The 18725-nt window shown below is 42.4% G+C and overlaps 1 protein-coding gene across 1 annotated transcript in view; it reads right to left on the bottom strand.

Annotated features, from left to right (window-relative positions):
* Nucleotides 1-15099, bottom strand: part of LOC126484876 (uncharacterized) — a 199396-nt gene extending 184297 nt beyond the window's left edge. The window contains exon 1 of the mRNA XM_050108472.1: nt 14902-15099. Coding sequence (XP_049964429.1) covers nt 14902-15081 — 180 coding nt within the window. The 5' untranslated portion in view covers nt 15082-15099. The remainder of the gene's footprint in view (nt 1-14901) is intronic.
* Between the last annotated feature and the right edge of the window lie 3626 nt (nt 15100-18725).

The following is an 18725-nucleotide window of genomic DNA, read 5'->3' as shown; positions in this document are numbered from 1 at the left end:
TTCTCAGAATTTAACCTGTGTAGATATATTAAACGCTCATAAATCCTAAGTTACAAAATGGATCGCAGTATCATGCTAAACTAACAGAAGGATCTATTTAGAATTAAGGAGCTCATTACAAACTGTTCTGTAAAATGTTAAGCCATGCGACCACAGCATTAAAATGCAAGGAAAAATAAACTCCTCCAACAACAAAACTGTAAGTGGTTGGGACATGTGAAGCGGAAAAATGAATCAGAAAAATGAATTTCTTCAAAGGTAGACAGTAAACTTGTCAAAGATAGCCTAAACTGCCGGACACTAGTCAGTAGCAGATTATTAGTTTTGAACCATTCCTTCATTGATAGACTACAGCGTCTAAGAACACATTCCGAAACAACTATAACAAAATTAAACTACATCCTACAACTCTAGAAGAAGTTTACATTGTTATCATTTCTCTGATTAATAAATGTTCAAGTAGTTATGGCAAAGTTAGCAGCAACATAATCAAATGTTGTCCAGCTAACTTACTAATAAACTGAGTTATTTGTGTACAGAATCTTTCCAATGTACCACTTTTCCAAACAGACTTAACATGTTCCTCTCCGGTCACTTCACATAAAAGGAGACAAGAAATCATGGAAAGCTTTGATCCATCTCTTTACTGCCGTTATTTTCAAAATGTTTATAGAAAATCATGTACAGTGGACTTTCTAAACACTTAGTACCTGTGATAGCAACTATGACTTCTGGTTTACAGGGAATATTAAGAAATGTAGGAAGATATTTTTGCGCAACAGCTGTGACAAAATACAAATAGTAGAGTATCTCATAAGTCAGCATCAATGAAGACGAATATGTGGAGCACAAATGGAAAAAAAGTTCAAATGCATCGTTCAGTAGGCAGTAGACTAGTATGTTCCGAACAAGGTCTTAACGAATGGAAAACGTCCACCGTGGTCTAATAGCCGTGTTAGAAAACTGCTCCGTAAACAAAGAGAGCTTCATCTCAGATTCAAGAGAAATCAAAACCTAGCTAACAAACAAAATCTGAGTAAGGTTTTGGTCTTAACGCAAAATCAGTAAGCGGTTCGGATCATCAGTTCATTCACTCAGAGACCATACTGGCACCGAAAAGGAAGCTAATAGAAAAAAGGTCGAAATACTGAATTCCGTCTTTCGAAATTGTTTCTCTGCGGAAGATCGTCACTAAGTCCCTCCTTTCAATCATTGTACGAACGTCGAAATGGCAAATATTGAGATAACCGATCGCGAAACAGAAAAACAACTCAAATCCCTCAATAGTGTAAAGGTATCAGGACCAAGTGAGATGGCTGTACGATTCTACAAAAATTATGGTAAAGAACTTGTTTCCCTTCGAGCAGCAACGAAGGACATCTAATGACTAGAAAAAAGCTCGTGTCACTCCTGTTTCCAAGAAGGGTTGCAGAACAGATGAACACAATTATAGACCTACATCGTTGACGTCAATCTTCTGTAGAATTATGGACCATGTTTTACACTAAAGAATTATGACGTTTTTGGAGAACGAACACCTTCTCTGTAAAAATCAACATGGATGAAGCAACCAGAGATCCTGCGAAACTTAACTCGCTCTGTTCCTCCTTGAGATTCATAGCGCTGTAATAGACGGTGCTCAGGTTGATGCAATGTTTTTGGCGTCAGGAAGGCATTTGACACCGTTCCACGCTGATTTTTACTGAATAAATCGAGCTTATCGATAGCCAGACCAGATTTGCGACTGGATTCAAGATTTCCTCGCAGAAAGAACTCAACACAGCGCTATTAAGGGCACAAAATCGACAGACGTAAAGGTAAATTCCGGAGTACCCCAACGAAGTGTAATAGGATCCGTAACGCAGTAAGTTAGTAAGAGATGACATTCGTTGCAGTAAGGCACGCAGCCGTATAGTACGGTGGCTGCAGGATGGCTATGTTCTTGTTTCGCTTTGCTCACAGCACAGCTGACGCCGCCTGCCGTGAGAAAACTGGGTAGGGTAACATTCAGTCGATACGAAGATTCATACCATCTACGAATCTAAATAATCCATATTAGTTATTAACTGATTTTGTTCAAATTTGGGACATAGCCTTTTGTTACTAAGGGAATGATGCTGTCAAAAGTTCAGATTTATTATTTATTAAAGTTCTAGAGATAAAGAGAATTACCAAAAACTCCTAAAACCTACGCTTTTTTTTAAAAAAACCAAGTTAGGAACAATAACTGATTGACATTCAATATCATTTGAAGCCATTACAAAGTTATCAGTGCTTAAAAATCAATTAATTAGAATTTTCTTTTTAAAATTTACTCACTGTGCATTACATAATACAAAAATCAGTCAAAATTATTATTTGATTATATTTTGCCGTGTGAGTGCGTGAGGATGATAGAGTGTATGTGGGACGTACGTTATAATTTAATATTTCATTTTTCGTAAAACCTTGTACAAACGAACCGTGGGAAAGTTATGTTGCAACCACGATTCCGGAGACGTATGTCGGTGTGTGCCTGCTTTTGTATAAAAATAGCCAGAATGGAAGTTAGAGGCTGAATAAGTTAATTTATCAATTAGAAGAGTATTTCGCACTTAGTTTATTTTGACTAAACAAAATACAAGAAATTGAAGTTTTGTTGACATTAATTACTATCAAATTAGTGATTGGATAAGCCAAGATTTGCCGCGAGAATGATGTGGAAGGAACGTTCTGATTGGTCGTTTGGATCAACAGCCAGTGAGAATTAAGCTGTTCCCGGGCGAAAAGAGGAGTGGGCATATAGGCGGGTACATCGAGAAGAGTCGCATGCTAGCCGGTCTGCGGATAACATGATGTGAGATCGCTCCCTAAAAATGCTCTGTAAGATGAGGAAATAGTGAGCTAATTTCGGTAAGAACATATCATGACTGAAGCACCTGGAGTTACGAACATTTTAATGAAAGTATGGTGTTTCTAAACTAAATAGTTTGAGAGATATGAGCGTCTGAACTTTCTGGTCGTAGTAGAACTCCGCGTTGGCGTACGCCTCTTACGAAGAAGACCACTGAAACGACCGAATGTTTAACTCGCGGATTGTGGTGCTTCTGTGACTGGTAGAACGTGAAAATTAGGCGGGTCGGTCTTACTAAAATTCTGGCTGCTTTACGAGTGAATATTTGTTATACAGACAGCGAACTTACAATGATAAGTTTTACCATATTAAATACGGACTTGATAGCCATTTCATGTGTTTCAATACGAATAAAAAGCAGAGTTAATCTAATGTTAAACGATTTTCTGCAAGCACACTGAAGATCCCGAACGCCCGATTTTTTAATCATGAACTTCCAGGAACTTACTTTCAACTAGAGTTACGTGGCCTCTGTGTGGTAGGTGGTGATCATCAACGCCACTTTACACTGCATAGCACGTATCTGCTACCACAGAGTGAAGGGACATCGGCAAGGATACTGTCGAGGTAGGCTGACTGAAAGATAGCGTTAACAAAAACGCAGCCGACCGACCCCGCCACGTCGCTGACCGTTATTAGATTTTGCTTCCGTGGGGAACCTCTCGCTGTCTAATAAAAGAATACATTGTCCGTTGTAGGTTGTATTTTCCTCCATTAAAATCATGCTTTTAGGACAGTTATTGTTTACAGTGTACATAAATGATCTAGTATAGAATGTCGGATGCTCTTTAAGGCTGTTCGCAGATGATGCGACAATCTATAAAAAAGTACTAGCGTCAGAAAAACCGTATCGATTTGCAGAGTGATCTGCAGAGAAAAGAGGACCGGTGTAGGTTCTGGCAGTTGATCCTGAGCGTAAATAAGTGTAACATATTGTCCATACATGGGGAAAAAAGGGCCACTACTGTACAACTACACTATTAATGAGAAACTGCTGGAAACAATATCTACCACAAAATATCTATGGGTAATTAGCCAGAGTGAGCTTAAGTGGAATGATCACATAAAACAAATAGTAGCGAAAACAGATGGCAGACTGAATTCATAGCAAGGATCTTCAGGAAATGTAACTCATCCATAAGGCACTTGTTTGATCTATTATTGAGTATTGTTCATCAATATGGTATCCTTACCAGGTAGGACTGACAGAAGGAAGAGAGAAGATCGACCTAAGAGTGGTACGTTTCGTCAATGAGTTGTTTAGTCGGTACGAGAGCGTTACCGAGATGCTCAACAAACTTCATTGACAATCATCACAAGAGGGGCGTTGTGCATCACGGAAGGTTTGCTATTGAAATTCCGAGAGAGAACTTTCCAGAAAGAGTCGGACAACATATCACTTCCTTCCACGTACATCACACGTAATGTTCATGAAGAGAAAAATGCGAAGAATTAGAGCCTGTATAGAGGTTTATCAACAATCATTCTTCACGCGCACCATCCATGAATGGAACAGAGTAAAGGGAATCAGTGGTACCAGAAGTACCGTCCGCCAAACACCATTAAGTGGCTTGCCGAGTATGATGTAGAGGTAGATGACATACCCATCAGCGAGCAGTTTGGATTTCAAAAAGGATTGCCAGCTGAACAGGCTATAATTAATCTGACTGGTGAAATACGAGAATCAATGAATTAACAATTTTTTTAAAATGGTTCAAATGGCTCTGAGAATTATGTGACTTAACATCTGAGGTCGTCAGTCCCCTAGAACTTAGAACTACTTAAGCCTAACTAACCAAGGGCATCTCACACATCCAACCCGAGGCAGGATTCGAACCTGTGACCGCAGTGGTCTCGCGGTTCCAGATTGAAGCATCTAGAACCGCTCGGCCACAACGGCCGCCAACAATTTTTAACATTGTAAATATTTTGGCTGGGGCTCTTGATTTTGGCTACATGAACTATGATGTTCTCACACAACATTTAAAATATTATGGAATAGTGAGCACAACAGGTTGTTGGTCTTTATCTAACCTCATGATAAGAAAGCAGAGTGTATCAGTCCCATATCGTTATTTATAAACATAATATATACTCAGAATTTAAGAAAAAATCCTACAAGGTTTAGCACGGCGAACGCTTTTTGGTCCTCTATTGTCTTTGATGATATACACTCCTGGAAATTGAAATAAGAACACCGTGAATTCATTGTCCCAGGAAGGGGAAACTTTATTGACACATTCCTGGGGTCAGATACATCACATGATCACACTGACAGAACCACAGGCACATAGACACAGGCAACAGAGCATGCACAATGTCGGCACTAGTACAGTGTATATCCACCTTTCGCAGCAATGCAGGCTGCTATTCTCCCATGGAGATGATCGTAGAGATGCTGGATGTAGTCCTGTGGAACGGCTTGCCATGCCATTTCCACCTGGCGCCTCAGTTGGACCAGCGTTCGTGCTGGACGTGCAGACCGCGTGAGACGACGCTTCATCCAGTCCCAAACATGCTCAATGGGGGACAGATCCGGAGATCTTGCTGGCCAGGGTAGTTGACTTACACCTTCTAGAGCACGTTGGGTGGCACGGGATACTTGCGGACGTGCATTGTCCTGTTGGAACAGCAAGTTCCTTTGCCGGTCTAGGAATGGTAGAACGATGGGTTCGATGACGGTTTGGATGTACCGTGCACTATTCAGTGTCCCCTCGACGATCACCAGTGGTGTACGGCCAGTGTAGGAGATCGCTCCCCACACCATGATGCCGAGTGTTGGCCCTGTGTGCCTCGGTCGTATGCAGTCCTGATTGTGGCGCTCACCTGCACGGCGCCAAACACGCATACGACCATCATTGGCACCGAGGCAGAAGCGACTCTCATCGCTGAAGACGACACGTCTCCATTCGTCCCTCCATTCACGCCTGTCGCGACACCACTGGAAGCGGGCTGCACGATGTTGGGGCGTGAGCGGAAGACGGCCTAACGGTGTGCGGGACCGTAGCCCAGCTTCATGGAGACGGTTGCGAATGGTCGTCGCCGATACCCCAGGAGCAACAGTGTCCCTAATTTGCTGGGAAGTGGCGGTGCGGTCCCCTACGGCACTGCGTAGGATCCTACGGTCTTGGCGTGCATCCGTGCGTCGCTGCGGTCCGGTCCCAGGTCGACGGGCACGTGCACCTTCCGCCGACCACTGGCGACAACATCGATGTACTGTGGAGACCTCACGCCCCACGTGTTGAGCAATTCGGCGGTACGTCCACCCGGCCTCCCGCATGCCCACTGTACGCCCTCGCTCAAAGTCCGTCAACTGCACATACGGTTCACGTCCACGCTGTCGCGGCATGCTACCAGTGTTAAAGACTGCGATGGAGCTCCGTATGCCACGGCAAACTGGCTGACACTGACGGCGGCGGTGCACAAATGCTGCGCAGCTAGCGCCATTCGACGGCCAACACCGCGGTTCCTGGTGTGTCCGCTGTGCCGTGCGTGTGATCATTGCTTGTAGAGCCCTCTCGCAGTGTCCGGTGCAAGTATGGTGGGTCTGACACACCGGTGTCAATGTGTTCTTTTTTCCATTTCCAGGAGTGTATATACAAACTCTGTGTGTGTGCGCAATTAAGGTGCAGTGTGTACTGTTTCTCCTGGGTGGTCTTCGGTTTAAAAAAATATATAAACTAAATATTACGATAAATTTTATAAAGAACCGACAAGTTATGCCAAGGAAGAAGAGATAGAACTACAATGGACATGTTATTCCTTGGACTCTTGCGCTTCTAAGCATGAACTATCTTTCCTTTGTCATTCTCTTCTCTTCTCTTATCTGCTTGAATACGGACCTAAGAGGACGTACTTGTGTAAAGCTCATCTTGCTGTACCAGCTAATAATGTAAGTTGTACTTAAAACCGGAAAAATGAATGGTTATTTTGTCAAAAGAATTTGTGTATGCGGTCAATCAATTTGTAATCTGAAACCTGGATTGTCCTAAGTAGAAATGGGCCTTAACAAAGAATTTTCATTGTTAGGCGACATATTAGAAAATCTTTAACATTTTTCTTTCAGCTCATCTACGAGACGTGCCGTCGGTTAGGACAATTAACTTTCTTGCAGATCCTACAAGCCCGGCGGCCGCTGATAATAATTTAACAATTTTTACTTACAGCTTTTCTTTATATAACGAGATAAAATCCCAGACAGAAAAGGTCTAGTCACAGGATTCCAGTTCCATTACAGGATTTTATTTGTAGATGCTGCTCTTGTCATCTTGTATTGGGGAATCGAGACGAAACCACGATATTAAATTACGTATTGCAATCGTTTACATCGAACAGGCTTGTGAAATATTCTCTGGTGCAATAAGCACACGAGTTCTCACGAGCCTGGAATAATATCTCTGGTATTGGGTAGAAAAGGAAAGAACAATTAAGTATCGACGATTACGTAAGTACCCTAAGAACTGAGCTAGTTTATTAATTACTGATCTGTGTCGGGCTAACTTAAAAGATATTGCACTATTAAGAACATTCTTGTAAGCCATTTTCTGAAAAATGTTTTCAGCCGCTACTATTGAGTCATTAAGAATACGTTTATATTGGCAGACTGCTGTATATTTTTCACATATCACTGTTTTCATATTTTTACATTACAAGTGTTTGTGTGTGTGTGTGTGTGTGTGTGTGTGTGTGTGTGTGTGCGTGTGCGTGTAAGCGAGGTGTTATCAAAATACATTCATTAATGGCCATTGCCATTACCGATATTTCTTTTTTCTCAAAAAAATGGTGATAAGCATCAGTATAACACTAAGACCCAAAGCAGCTTCTACAACGGTTTCAGGGGCTTAACCTTAGCGCAGAAGGAAGTCAGATACAAGGACTCAAGTGCATTCGGCAACCTGTCAGACATAATAAATACCTTAGAGTTGATGTGGTGGAGTATAAGGCTGAATGTCAGAACTTACTGTTGGGCAACTCCTTTTACAACACTGAAGAGTATCTCCACAGATACTCTTAAAATTAATATTTGAGGCTATTTTGTAATTAACATTAACACCAAAATACAAATATCATTTATAATTTCAAGTCATTTTGTTGCATTGCACTTACATAAAATACACATTTTGGACTCCTTTCCACGCTTTCTGAACGCTGAAAGGCATAATCAGTCTTAAATGATGATGATGATTCCTCATAAAAAAGACCCCCATCGACAGGATCTGTGAAATTCGACTGATGTAATGAAATTTTGACCTTACAGTGGAAAAACGAGTGCAAAGACTGGAAGTTCAAATTAGACATGAGAGGGAGGGGCTATAAACCATCTTTTGCTGCAGTTTTAACGTAGAAAGTTTTAAATCTGCACAATTGGCTTCTTCGATTTTCTCAGCGTTTCAAGTAGACACCGTCAATCAGTTTTGTGCAAACGGAATCTCTCATCATATTTACATACGAAGAGCAGAATACCTCTTCTAGTCTGAGTTTTGTCCCGCCACAATTCTGACAAAAAGCAGAGCGGGGGAGGGGTTGGGAGGAATCAATGTTTACGTTATAAAGGTGTGGACATATAATACACTTAGGATTATACCAGTAGCTCTGTTAGAATCTAGTTCGAAATGCTTGTTAAACTTCCATTTCACTCCTTTAGTGAATACAGATACAGGAGATCTATATAGTCTCTCATCTGCTGTTGGTACTCATACATAATATATTCATGAATTATACACTGTGTGACCAGAAGTGTCCGGACACCCGGCTGGAAATGACTTAAAAGTCCGTGGCGCCCTCCATCGGTAATGCTGGAATTCAGTATGGTGTTGGCTCACCGTTAGCCTTGATGACAGCTTCCACTCTCGCAGGCATACGTTCAATCCGATGCTGGAAGGTTTCTTGGGGAATCGCAGCCCATTCTTCACGGAGTGTTGCACTGAGGAGAGGTATCGATGTCGGTCGGTGAGGCCTGGCACGAAGTCGGCGTTCCAAAACATCCCAAAGGTGTTCTATACGATCAGGTCAAGACTGTGCAGGCTCGTCCATCAGAGGGATGTTATTCAGGCCTTACGATATGAACAGGTGCTCGATCGTGTTCAAAGATTTTTATTTTTATTTATTTATTGCCAAACTATAGACCTGTTACGTGATGTTTTATAACAGGCCGTACATCTTACAATTTTCATTTTTCATCGTTTGCAGTTTTCTTTTCTTTTGTTTTAGCTACAACATTTAGAATGAATAATACTTTTCAAAATAACAATAATGTAAGTTTGAAACATAAATATTTTGTTTTTGTTTTTTAAGAATATAAAAAGGTGATAGGGTAGAGGAGAGATTTGTTAGTAGCATCACCGAATGTGACTGACGGTGAATATCTCGGAATAGTTTCTTCGAGCCGTTGATTGCCAGTCACACACACAGAAAGATGCAATTGCCATCCCCGAATTGCTCTTCAACAGTGGGAAGCAAGAAGATGATTAAAACATCAATGTAGAACATCAATGTAGACTTGTGCTGTGATAGTGCCACGCAGAACAACAGTGGGTGCAAACTCCCTCCTTGAAAAACACGACCACACAATAACACCACCGCCTCGGAATTTTACTGTTGGCACTACAGACGCTGACAGATGACGGTCACTGAGCATTCGCCATACGGAAACCCTGCTATCGGACCGCCACATTGTGTACCGTGATTTGTCAATCCACACAACATTTTTTCACTGTTCAATCGTCCAATGTTTATGCTCCTTACACCAAGCGAGGCGTCGTTTTGCATTTACCGGCGTGATCTGTGGCTTATGAGCAGCCGCTCGACCATGAAATCCAAGTGTTCTCACCTCCCGCCTAAGTTTCACAGTACTTGTCGTGGATCCTGATGCAGTTTGGAATTCCTGTGTGATGGTCTGGATAGATGTCTGCCTATTACACATTACGACCCTCTTCAACTGTCGGCGGTGTCTGTCAGTCAACAGACGTGGTCGGCCTGTACGCTTTTGTGCTGTACGTGTCCCTTCACGTTTCCACGTCACTATCACACCGGAAACAGTGGACCTAGGGGCGTTTATGAGTGTGGAAATTCGGCGTACAGACGTATGACACAAGCTGCTCCCTCATGATGTCTAATGACTACTGATGTCGCTGATATGGAGTACCTGGCAATAGGTGGCAGCACACTGCACCTAATACGAAAGCATATGTTTTTGGGGATGTTCGGATACTTTTGATCATATGTGTATATACAGGGTGATTTACGAAGACATGCAAATATTTTAATATGTTATTCTACAAGTAAAGCTAAAGAAAACAGTATCAACATACACTCCTGGAAATGGAAAAAAGAACACATTGACACCGGTGTGTCAGACCCACCATACTTGCTCCGGACACTGCGAGAGGGCTGTACAAGCAATGATCACACGCACGGCACAGCGGACACACCAGGAACCGCGGTGTTGGCCGTCGAATGGCGCTAGCTGCGCAGCATTTGTGCACCGCCGCCGTCAGTGTCAGCCAGTTTGCCGTGGCATACGGAGCTCCATCGCAGTCTTTAACACTGGTAGCATGCCGCGACAGCGTGGACGTGAACCGTATGTGCAGTTGACGGACTTTGAGCGAGGGCGTATAGTGGGCATGCGGGAGGCCGGGTGGACGTACCGCCGAATTGCTCAACACGTGGGGCGTGAGGTCTCCACAGTACATCGATGTTGTCGCCAGTGGTCGGCGGAAGGTGCACATGCCCGTCGACCTGGGACCGGACCGCAGCAACGCACGGATGCACGCCAAGACCGTAGGATCCTACGCAGTGCCGTAGGGGACCGCACCGCCACTTCCCAGCAAATTAGGGACACTGTTGCTCCTGGGGTATCGGCGAGGACCATTCGCAACCGTCTCCATGAAGCTGGGCTACGGTCCCGCACACCGTTAGGCCGTCTTCCGCTCACGCCCCAACATCGTGCAGCCCGCCTCCAGTGGTGTCGCGACAGGCGTGAATGGAGGGACGAATGGAGACGTGTCGTCTTCAGCGATGAGAGTCGCTTCTGCCTTGGTGCCAATGATGGTCGTATGCGTGTTTGGCGCCGTGCAGATGAGCGCCACAATCAGGACTGCATACGACCGAGGCACACAGGGCCAACACCCGGCATCATGGTGTGGGGAGCGATCTCCTACACTGGCCGTACACCACTGGTGATCGTCGAGGGGACACTGAATAGGGCACGGTACATCCAAACCGTCATCGAACCCATCGTTCTACCATTCCTAGATCGGCAAGGGAACTTGCTGTTCCAACAGGACAATGCACGTCCGCATGTATCCCGTGCCACCCAACGTGCTCTAGAAGGTGTAAGTCAACTACCCTGGCCAGCAAGATCTCCGGATCTGTCCCCCATTGAGCATGTTTGGGACTGGATGAAGCGTCGTCTCACGCGGTCTGCACGTCCAGCACGAACGCTGGTCCAACTGAAGCGCCAGGTGGAAATGGCATGGCAAGCCGTTCCACAGGACTACATCCAGCATCTCTACGATCGTCTCCATGGGAGAATAGCAGCCTGCATTGCTGCGAAAGGTGGATATACACTGTACTAGTGCCGACATTGTGCATGCTCTGTTGCCTGTGTCTATGTGCCTGTGGTTCTGTCAGTGTGATCATGTGATGTATTTGACCCCAGGAATGTGTCAATAAAGTTTCCCCTTCCTGGGACAATGAATTCACGGTGTTCTTATTTCAATTTCCAGAAGTGTAGGTGCGCAAATGTTTAGTTATGGAGTAACGGCTAATAAAAGATTTTGCCTGAAATTTAGCAACTTCGCTGATATGAAACCATCGAAAAACTGTACGAGGTTAAAGTAAAGCACGATTTCCACTTATTTTATTGTTATTGATCTGGTGAATCTAATAAAACATGTCCCAGACTTGTATCTGCAGTAGTTTTCCAGAACATCCAGAGAAGCAAAGAAGTAATTTCGTAAAATTTTTAATTTATTAACTACTTGGCCCAATTTTTTTCTAAATTCCAGACAATTGCACTAAGTTTTCATCAGAAGATGTAAGGAATTTAATTTAAAAAAATTGTAATAACGTTAACTGAAACTATATGAATGGGTCAGATAGTCTGCTTTTATTAATACCGCAGCACACGTGAATTCATATTAAACCGGAAAAAACAAAGCTCAGTGTTAAAAAAGTTGTACAGTGTATATACAATTTCACAGTACATTCACAGTAAATGTCCAAAGATGTCTCCACCGAGCTCAACGAATTTAGCTGCACGTGTATGAACAGATTTTGTTGCTCGTTTTAGGTTCTCAGGGTTGTTCGTAATTTCGTCTATTGCATTCATAATGCGAGCAAGTAATGCCTCATGTGTATTGGTTCAAATGGTTCAAATGGCTCTGAGCACTATGGGACTCAACTGCTGTGGTTATCAGTCCCCTAGAACTTAGAACTACTTAAACCTAACCAACCTAAGGATATCACACACATCCATGCCCGAGGCAGGATTCGAACCTGCGACCGTAGCAGTCGCACGGTTCCGGACTGCGCGCCTAGAACCGCGAGGCCACCGCGGCCGGCCTCACGTGTATTGACTTTGTCCTCATAAACTATGTCTTTCATCCATCCCAATATACAAAAATCGATTGATGTTAAATCGGGCGATCTGGGTGGCAACATACGTGTAGCATCACGACCAATCCATTTCTGGGGAAAATGTTCATTTAAATGTGTAGCAATGGCGTTCGTGAAATGTGGAGGCGCGTCATCATGCTGAAAATACATTTGCAATCGCGTAGCAAGTGAACATCCTCGAGCGAACGGGGCATTTCTTCTAGAAGGAATTGTAAGTTCATCTCGCCAGTTAGACGTCCTGGGAAAATAAATGGTCCAATGAAGTGTATGTTGATAACACCACTCCACATATTTATGCTAAATCGCTGCTGGAAATTGCGTTGCATTGTTGCATGTGGGTTTGCTTCAGACCATATGTGCTCGTTATGTAAATTGTCTATACCATCTCGATTAAACTGTGCCTCATCAGTAAATAAAATGTATTTGTATAACTGCCGATAAGTATTTAACCAGTTGCACAACTCCAAGTGAAGGCAGGATCTCACGGATGTAAATGATATACTTTTTGTTTGTGGGAAGGATACAGATTATTGTACTTTAATGTACGCCGTACCTTACAATATGAAATGCCTAATCGCTGAGAGATACATCGTGTACTGGTACCTAGACTATGTTGAACGACATCCATAATATCTTCATCATCGTCTTGACGTATCGAGCACTCGTACTGATTATGAACGCTAGGTAGAGAACCTGTCTCCCGTAACATTCGAAACACTCCACTAATGCTTCGTGCATTCACAATCCTCCTAGTTGTATAACGTACGCAATATTCGTGAACTGCAGCCGTAGCATTACCATATTTGCCATAAATAAACACCATATCCGCGTATTCCTATGTCGTAAATTTGAAACGCATCCCTATTTCATAAATAATCTGCAAACTACAACAGTTACTACACTGTTGTTATTGTGTTCCTTCACTGAACAATACCGAAAACTAACTCGTTTCAAGGTTAGGAAACTACTGAAACAACTCACTAACGATTGATAACAATGACATAAACGTTTCTACATTCTTAATGGAAAGTAAACAAATTTACTTGTTTAATAGTCTTTGGTTCTCTAGATGTTCTGGAAAACTACTGAACATTAAGGCCTGGGACGTGTTTTATTAGATTCACCAACCCAATAACAACAAAATAAATGGAAATCGTGCAAAGGTCTTTAGAAGAGGAAATGAATTACCAAATCAAAAATACCGGGTCCATTTAAAAAAGTCATACCGCTCTTCATATCTTTGGAAAAAGCAAAGCTACAACGAAGGCAATCATGCTGATTGATGTCCCACTGACGGCTAAAGAACATTTGCTGGAAACCTTTTGTAATTTGCATCTGTGCAAACAGTTATTTAGGGTTGTCAAGGTAAGTGGGATACCCTATATATATAATTATTATTATTACGAAGTTGAGACATGACTTTGTAATCAATCTGAACATGTAAGAACTTCAAAAATGTAGAAAAATACGACCTGTTATATGAACAGGGAGAGTAGATCTAAAGAACGCAATAAAATAAATAACGAAGAACTTCCATAACCCTAAAACTTAATTATTTTAGTTAAAGGGTGTTGCACTGTGGCTATGATATGTTTTCTAAGTTCCTTGTGTCTCAGAACGAAAGTCGAATATAATTGCGAGTTTCTTTTCTTTTATTTGATCATCACACTTTTGATTGGTTAGGTGCCATTGCTTATATCATCTATCTTATGCTAACGCTTTCATCTGTATTTAACTAGTACATCCACCATGCCTAATGATTTGTTATACACATTCTTATTTTTTTCCTGCTCCCTTGAAATATTCCTCTTTTTACTTCTTCTAGGAAGAAGCCAGCTATCCCTGGATGCTGTAATAGATGCACCAGTTAACTGTCCCTTCTTCTGGTAATAGCTTTCGATAAACTACTTTCCATGTCTGTTATTAACATCAGCTAAATTACACAACTAACAGAAGCGTATGGAACCAGTGACGTTGTTTCTCGGAATTAGACTCTCACAGCTTAATTAACTTTCCAGAATCCAATGATTATAGACCTGCAGCTATTGTACATTTAACACATCAAGTTACTGGGAAATCATCCATTGAAGGCCAAGATTTCCGCACATCAAGTCAACCAAATACAGCATCTGAAAGTTTAGAGTACACATATATATGAATAACTGTATTTTCGGCATCAGTTACGATTTTACTACAGTAAATTGTTGTTATCATTGAACACAGGAAGTAAAGCAGCACATTCTAGAAAAAATGGAACTTTCTCACACCATAACGAGTAAGACTGAAGTGTGTGGACACCATTTGGTGATAGCAACTCTAGGGAAACGACACAGCGAACTAAGGTAGTTGTGGGAGCTGGTATATCCCTTATGCCATCACACAGTGAATACCTGTATTCCTTGCCCTTGCAAGTAACCGTCCTGAAGTGCGAGACGATCTGTCGGACACGCGAGCACCCCGAGGCAAAAGCTGCGCTCCATCTGTCGCAGCAGCTGGATGAAGCGCCGCCGCTGCGTCAGCATGAAGAGCCACTTCCAGAAGGTGTCCAGGTGGATGCCCAGCACGCTCATGTCGTGGATCAGCCTGTCGATGTCACCATTGGCGGCCAGGAGCAACGGCGTTTCCACCACCTCAGCCAGCAGCTGCACCAGGAACATTCCAAACAGCGACAGGCCAACGGTCATTGCAACTACCTGCACAGTGGAAGGCCAACGATTCACTGTACTTGCCATCGCCAAGAACTCTGGAAGCAAAGCCACACTCTCTACTCGCACTCCTAGATAATTTACATGAACTAATAGGAGCAGGGTTTATATTTCCTCAAACACTCAGTTTGATGTCAGCATGTTTGGTGTCGGCGCCTCGCTCACCACAAACAAGTCTCAACTGTCTGCACCCGTTCCACTTTCTAAGATGTTATGTTCACAACACCTGATTTTCGGCGAAGTTCTTCCCGCTGTTTCCCTCTACAATAGCAGTTCTTCTGGAACTCTGGCCATTATGCAGTACACATCCAATGGACACGGCTTCTTGAAAACAAACTCTGTTTTCCTGTACATCCTGGAGATGTTCTCTGCATTATCTGACTCCAGACGCCTGGCGCGAGAACGGTTTTCTTTTCTTACTTCTGCTCACCAAAACACAACTCTGGCTGAGTTTACCTGCCTCGAATTTCCAGTCACACATAGAGGCGAGCAGTGGTTCTGCGAAGAGCACTGTGGGCAGACACCCTGGCGTTTTATGGCCTACAGCGTGACCCTCGCATTCAGTGGCGTTCAGTCGGCTTTCACAGTGGCCGAAATCAAAATATATGTAGCTTTGTGTAGCTCTGTGTTGGAAACCACTAGTACTAATTTCTATTTCATTCATCAGTATTCCGGTTTAATTTGTTCCTCTCTTACGGGTTTTACACAAGTTAAGTTAGAGTTTGGTAAAAACAGTCGCATAACATTAGACTGAATGACAGATATGGATACCTCATTCGATTCTGTGGCTCAGGAAGCTAGGCTGTCAACGGCTTCGTAACACGAGGGGGTGCAATAGCCGAAAAGGATCAGAGTAACCTTTTGCCCTTGGGCCAGAAACGGCCCTTAAAATGCGGAAGAGTCAGAGTTGATTGCTGCATTAAGGACACGGGAAGTAATCACAGGAAATGTCAGTTATAACTGAAAATGCATTATGATAATCTCTGCACTGGAAAATGATTTCTGAATCGTCCTGTATTGGAACATCTAGGGGGAATTTGCCAAGGGGAAGGTAGTCATAAGAAAAAACCAATGGAAGCATAATATTCCATCAGTTGGAACATGAAACGTCCACAGTCTAAATGTGATACCAAAAGTATAAAGTCTGAAAACGGAGATTTAGAGGCTGAAACTAGATGGAGGAAGGACCAGTGAAATAAAATGAAATACATGCTCAGGCAATTAACAGTAACATCAGAGAATATTACAAATTGAATAGGATTCTTATAAACAATAAAATAGGGCAAAGACTTGTGTTACTGTAAATATTTAAGTTATAGGACTCGTTTCATCAGATTCAAAACCAATCCCACATCATCAAGAACTACAGTTCAGGTATACATGCGAATGTCGCAAACATGAAATAGATTGTGTGTTTCAGGACTGAACTGGTAATTCAGTATGCAAAGAAAGATGAAAATTCTATAAGGTGAAGGATCGGAAACGTATAGTACGGGAAGAAATAGAAAGTAGATTTACGAGGGAATGAGAATCCAACAATAGAAATGAGAAACGGATAACGTTTCTTGAGTTTCCAGTGAATTTCAGTTGGTAATAAATAGTAAATACACAGTTTAAAAATCGCATGCAGTTGTGGCCAGAAGACACAGGGAGATGCGAGACGCACTATATAATGGTTAGACAGATATTCTAAAATCAGATATTGAATTCTAAGGCGAATTCAAGAGCAAATATATGGACAACGTACAAGTGTTACGGTTTTGGGTGCCACTGAGTGTTGCATGCGAACACTACTCATCATATATTGATGGCAATGTGAACAGTAATCGGTAAGCCAGGCAAATCTGAAAACGAGGTCCGCCCTTCCTTCAGGTTTCACTGACTGTGAGTACCATAAATGAGAAGGACAATGACCAGCCACATGTGGTGAGCACTGGAGTGTCTCCTTCGAAGGACTACTTTTCATTTCTGACTTTCGAATAATTTTCCTAACAAGGCCCCCATCGAAAGTGTTAGGGATATGGTTGGTAACTTATTTGTCTCAGACTTCCAGCAACCTCTTGTTGATGCTTTGTGGACACACACACATTCCCTGGGAGCGTATCCAGGCCCTCTTTTACTTCATGCTATAGCGTTTAGAGTTGCCGATTGCCTCATTTGGAGGCTTAACAACATGGTCTCAAAGTGAGAGATCATATATGGTTCTGTAATCTTAATAGTTTGTCTACAGTGATGTTCCTTATCTATGGTGTAACGAACTCCGGCTCATCTATTCTTCAGCGCACTACAATTTTCACAAATGTTACTGTATAATGTACTACATGTTCTCTTCGTTGTTAGGGTACTGGGAAATGAGGTCTGTTGATAAATGGGATTCCACAAACGTGTGAACCATCCTGGAATACTGCTCAGGCGAGTATAACACATACCTAATAGGATCAACAGGAAATATTGGAATTATACCAAGGGAAGGCTGCACGAATTGTCACGAGTTTGACTCACGGGGGAATGTCACGTAATTACTGGAAAACGTCATGAACTGGCAGCACTGGAAGGAAGACTATAGAACAAAAGCCTATGAAAACTTTCAGAAACCAGTATGAAATGATAAATCCAGGAATATAGTATGGTACATATATCTCTCTGTATCTGAAATTTCTGCTGCTCTCAAAACTCAAAAACCTGGAAAGGCGACAGGAAATGACAGAATCCACCCAGAGTTGCTCCTGCGTAGTGGGAACCACGCAAAAAGAGGGTTGGTGGATTTCTTCGATGATATTATTAAATCTGGTCCAGTCCAACAAAAAAATGAAGCAATCAAAAACCACAGCAATGCTAAAGCCCAGCAAGACATTAGACCGTCTTGTGAACTATCGCCTAATTGCACTATTGAGCACATTTATAAGTTCCTGAAAGGAATTCTATACAATCGCATTAGTCCAGTAATCTGTCAGAACCTTCATACTGAGCAAGCTGGATTCTGACCAGGACGGAGCTGTGCTGATCAACTCTTATCTTTAATAACATTTGTTGAAGCAGGATACCAATAAATTATTACAACTTGTCCCATGCAGACGGACAGTAATACTAATTGACAACATGTTAGCAGGAAGGACATTTACGATAACTGCAGGAAAAGACACTAGCTGTCCAAATGACTTACCACAGGGATCTACTTTCGCTCCTTTCTTGTGTAATTTATATATAGATCTGATATTCCTTCAACATAGTCCAGAAAGTTTGACTATGCGGACGACTGGACGGTAGCTACTCAACACTTTTGATATACCGGTATACATCTTAAGCCAATATTTAAATATATGGAGGCTGCAACCAAACTCGAATAAAACTGAAGTTTCGTGTTTTCATCTGTCGAACAGATTGGCACACAGAGCACTCGATGTCTATCTTGAGGGAGACAAACTTAATAACAAGCATCCAAAATACCTTGGGATCACGTTAGATAGGACACTTTTGTCTAAGAAACACTTGACATGAACAACTACTAA

The sequence above is a fragment of the Schistocerca serialis genome, chromosome 6 (genome assembly GCF_023864345.2).
Source record: "Schistocerca serialis cubense isolate TAMUIC-IGC-003099 chromosome 6, iqSchSeri2.2, whole genome shotgun sequence".
Classification (NCBI taxonomy): domain Eukaryota; kingdom Metazoa; phylum Arthropoda; class Insecta; order Orthoptera; family Acrididae; genus Schistocerca; species Schistocerca serialis.
The sequence above is the reverse complement of the archived record's forward strand: the minus strand, read 5'-3'. Positions and strand labels throughout refer to the sequence as shown.